Below are 4,964 nucleotides of genomic sequence, written 5' to 3' on the forward strand. Positions count from 1 at the left end.
ATGGAGGATGGTGGGGGCAGTTGCCTCCCACACCTGCAAGTACTTTCACCGGGCTTTGAATACTTACACTTGTGATCCTTAAGCAGGCACAGCTGATTCCAGGAAACCTTCATCTCTCCTTTCAAGACCTTGAAACCTTGAACTCATTTTACTCACAGAGGCGATTCTGTAGATGTCGACTTTGCTTGAATGAAAAATTGTATCACAAATCGTCTCCTCTCTTCAACTTCTATTATCATTTCCCTAACTAATTCAAAATATCACTTAAAAATAATAACATTATAAGCAAAATTCGAATGAGGTTCATGGAATTAGTCATGTGGGATGAGCATTAACATTCTGGTTTTGCGGTTACGAGGACAGAGCTCATGAGGAGATGGTCCTTAAACTTAGGAAAACCACACTGAATAAATTAATACACTGAATAAGATAATAAAGTATTATGAATAATGGAGCATCAGGTCTGCACCTTATTCTTAGCTGGTTCAGAAATATTAATACTTGGGGAATGTGGGTGACGGTTGTGTGGAGACTTTGGGTTATATATGATTTTTATAACTTACATATAAGTTTGAAATTATTTTAAAAAGTTAAAAACCTTTTTTTTTTTAGACAGGGTTTCACTTTCACCCAGGCGGAGATGCAGTGGCTTGATCACAGTTCACCACAGCCTCAAAATCCTGGGCTCAAGCAATTCTCCTCCCTCATCATACTAAGTAGTTAAGACTACAGGTGCATACCACCATGCCCGGCTAATTTTTCCATTTTTTGTAGAGACGAGGCCTCACTTTGTTGCCCAGGTTGGTCTCAAACTCCTGGCCTCAAGCAATCCTCCCGCCTCAGCCTCCCAACGTGCTGGGATTAACAGGTGTGAGTCACTGCACCTGGCTTAAAAACATTTTTAAAAAGAACATTAACATTTACTTCAAGGAACTTTCCGCCATTGTCAGATCCTAATTCCTGTTACTGATTACAGATCAAAGAACAAAAATAAGGATATTGAAGAACAGAACTTGATTGAAGAAGACTTTAACAACTTGAGACTGCAGCAGACTGGCTTCAGCAATCCTGGAGCAGAGGGGAGCATCTTCCCGAAAATCAGGGTAGCGGAGCCCCAAAACATCCAGCCACAGAATCCCTACTTGAACCACAGAGGGGGTATGCCCCGCCCTGACTATTAGGTGAGTCAGTGGACTTTGGCTGGGCTTTTCACAGTGAAATGCTCCAGAGCAGGGACGGACTTACCATTGTAGCCTCACTCCATGGCTGCCCCACAGTCTTTCTCTCTCTCTCTCTCTCTCTCTCTCTGTCTTTTGAGTTGGAGTCTCACTCTGTCACCCAGGCTGGTGTGCAGTGGCATGATCAAGGCCCCACAGCCTCGACTTCCTGGGCTCAGCCCGTTCTCCTGTCTCAGTCTCTCAAGTAGCTGGGACTACAGGCATGCGCCACCACACCCAGTTAAATTTTTGATTTTTTGTAGAGATGAAGTCCCACCATGTTGCCCAGGCTGGTCTCGAATTCCTGGGCTCAAGCAGTTCTCCCACCTCAGCCTCCCAAGGTACTGAGATTACATGTATGAACCACCAAACCCCACTATTTTTTAAACTGAAAGAGAAAGATCAAAGAAGAAGGTTCCTGCTACTGTAAATAGTTATCACTTTGTCCATAAACCTGACCATTGATGTGATTGTAGATAGATCACTTAAGTTTTCTGGCATTCTGATTTCTCATCTGTAAAAAGCTTGGCTTAATTTAGATACTGTTAAATTCTCTTTAGATTATCAACATCTGTGTGGATATGACCAGGATTGTGATGACACTTCCCAGGCTGCTTAAGGACCTAGGTCCTTGGCTGGGCCCAGGGAAGGACATTGGCTGTAAACACGGATCTGTGGGACCCTCTCCACCAGAGTCTCCTTTCCTTCCCCAGGTCTCAAGGCAACTCAATTAATTTCTAGAGAAATACAGTAGGCTAGGGGTAGTGACTCATGCCTGTAATCCCAGCATTCTGGGAGACCAAAGCAGGAGGATTGCTTGAGGCCAGAAGTTGGAGGCCAAGCCCCGTCTCTACAAAATATTTAAAAGATTAGCCAGGCCCGCTGATGCATACCTGTGGTCCTCGTTACTTGCAAGGCTGAGGTGGGATCCAGGAATTGGAGGGCTCAGCAAGCTGTAATGTTGCCACTGCACTCCAGTCTCGGTGACAGAGCAAGACCCTAATTTTAAAAAATAAAACATAAATAAAGTGATAAGGCAAACTAGGCTGGTAAGATTTTATTTCCCTTGGGTACGATTTTGAGGGGGAATAGCTTGTACCACTGGGTTCATATTGTATAATCACAACTGGCACTGCTGAGCGTGACTGGAATGAAGTGTTGAAAGGAAGACGCCTGGTCAGACTTGGTGGCTCAGTCTCTAATCCCAGCACTTTGGGAGGCCAAGGCGAGTGGATTGCCTGAGCCTGCGGGTTCGAGACCCGCCTGGGCAATTTGGTGAGACCTCATCTCTACAATAAATAAACAAATGAAAAATTAGCCGGGCATGGTAGCGTGCACCTGTAGTTCTGGCTACTTGGAAGGCTGAGGCAGAAGGATCGCGGAGCCCAGCAGGTCGAGGCTGCGATGGCCGGGAGTGTGCCACTGCACTCCAGTCTGGGCGACAGAGTGAGACTCCAACCTAAAAAAAAAAAATGAGGATGCCTGTAAGACACTCCTGGGGGAAGGGCAACAAGATGACTGAGATGGAAAAAAGGAAGAGAAGTGGAGCCAGGGAAGAGAGGGGAACGGGAGGGAGGCGAGGAGAGAAGTGATGGCGACGGTGAGGGAGAAAGTGGAAGACGGTGGATGTTCATCAGAGTCACGCGGACACTGAGTGGATCTACGTTTTCTCCCATGTTTCTGTTGGGGAATTTCTTCTCTAAGAGCCATATCTGTCCCTCTCTTTTCTGTCTAGAATGGTAAAAATGGGGAACCCACCGTGACCCCCAACCCGGTGTACAAGCTATTGTTGGAGCGTTGAGAAAGACTGATGGAGAAGTAGGCACCAGTGAAGACATGGCCTCTGGGGTTTCTCTTCCTTCTGACACCTGCCGGCTTCTCTGAATGGAAACTGTGAACGTTTGCAGCGAACACAGATTGCTTGTATCTGTCAAATTAAATGTATGCAGATGCTGTTGGCCCTTGTAAGCTACTTGATTTTCTCCAATCGGTACCAAGTACTAAGACAACAGTGGTTCTCCTTGCCCCTGGTAGGGCAACAATAACTATTTCTAGTTATCTAGAGGAAAGCTCCTCAGACTTGCTCATTCCTGGGAGAATATTGCTCTTGAGTTGACTGCCTAACAGAGAAGTGGCCCAATTCTCCTGGGAGACGCTTGCACATCAACTGTGGAGGTCCCGGGAATGAGACCACAGCCTATCTTTAAAGGTTCACTCCTCCCTTATGATGAAGCAGCCAAGCATTTTGGGTCCCTTCTTGCCAAGGCAACCACAGAGAAATGGACCTGGTGCCTTGATCAAACCATACCTGAAGCTTCCAGACTTTCCTCTGCCAGAAGGCCAGTTTGAGTAGTTTTTTTTCTGTTATTTGCTGTTGAAAGCACTCTCAGTGATACCACTTAGACTTATTTTGGGATACTACTTCTGTTCCTCCAATGTAGGGATTTTGGTGACCCTTGAACTGCCAGGAGGTTGCAAACTGGCCTCATACAAGAAGACAGGGAAGAGACATATCTCTCAGCTTTTCCAGGAGGAGTGACTGGCAATCTAGGAGCTTTTAAATGTTCATTAGGAGGCCTAGACTAGAAATATCCGGCATGGGGTCCATTCTAGAGTTTCCAAAATGCTAGTGGGTAGGATGGGGCAGAGAGGAAAAAAAACATGACTGGGATAGGAGGAAGAGAGTCAAGGGAGCTGGGCATGAGGATGGATAAGGAAGAGGTACCCAGAGTCCACCTTCTTCCTTGGCTCCCCCTTCTTGATGAGCAAATGGGCTCTTCCTCTAACTTATGCCTTCCCCCAGACTGAGTCTAGGAAAAGGTGTAAAGCAAAACGCCCAGGAGTAAGAGCTTTAGGTTGCTTGGAAGCTGCAGACATTCTGTTTGGCTTAGGGTGAGCAAGGGAGCCTGCGCCCAGGAGTTCAGACATCCAGCCTCGTGAGGCTGGCTCCAGAGGGGACTTTAGTGGGACCTCAGCCTTCTCTAGTGACAGAGACTTTGCTGTGGCCACCAATAAACACACACACACACACACACACACACACACACACACACACAATGGAGGCAGCCATATGCAGTACAGGCTGTTAAAATGTTAATAATGTCCTTGTATATGTCTGATGTCTGATTCATCTTGCAAGTTATTTTATTATTATTATTATTGTTCTTGACTGCTAATTGTGAGAGGTAATGCAATAAAGTGTCTTTGATAAAGGGTGTTCTTTCTTGTGTTTGGGACTTTTGATGATGCTGACAGCAGTGAGGCTCATTTTATTTTATTTTATTTTATTTATTTTTTTGAGTTGGAGTCTCACTCTGTCACCCAGACTGGAGTGCAGTGGCCGCTCCCGGCCACCGAAGCCTCAACCTGCTGGGCTCCGGCGATCCTTCCACCTCAGCCTTCCGAGTAGCCGGAATTACAGGCATGCGCTACCATGCCCAGCTGATTTTTTTTTTTTATTTATTGTAGAGATGAGGTCTCGCTGCCCAGGCAGGTCATGAGAGGCTCATTTTAAACAGCAAACATGACGCACAAAAACTGGAGTGATTGACAACTGCTGCCCTCACCAGGGTCTGTTGCGTTATCTGAGGTGATTTTTTTTTTTTTAGTTGGTGTCTCACTCTGTTGCCCAGACTGGTGTGCAGTGGCATGATCACAGCTCACTGGATCCTTGACGTCCTGGGCTCACAGGTGCACACCACCATGCCTAGCTGATTTTTAAAATTTTTTGTAAGGACGACGTCTCAC

At 46.2% G+C, this 4,964-nt stretch overlaps 1 protein-coding gene across 1 annotated transcript in view; it reads left to right on the forward strand.

Moving 5' to 3' along the window:
- The window catches only part of MUC13 (mucin 13, cell surface associated), a 31,311-nt gene extending 30,130 nt beyond the window's left edge, over nt 1-1,181 (forward strand). Inside the window, exon 10 of the mRNA XM_021706354.1 lies at nt 977-1,181. Within this exon, the coding sequence (XP_021562029.1) occupies nt 977-1,181 (205 nt within the window). The remainder of the gene's footprint in view (nt 1-976) is intronic.
- Nucleotides 1,182-4,964: the final 3,783 nt, after the last annotated feature.

The sequence above is a fragment of the Carlito syrichta genome, unplaced genomic scaffold, assembly GCF_000164805.1.
Source record: "Carlito syrichta isolate Samal-C Ts95f unplaced genomic scaffold, Tarsius_syrichta-2.0.1 Scaffold315477, whole genome shotgun sequence".
Taxonomy (NCBI): Eukaryota; Metazoa; Chordata; class Mammalia; order Primates; family Tarsiidae; genus Carlito; species Carlito syrichta.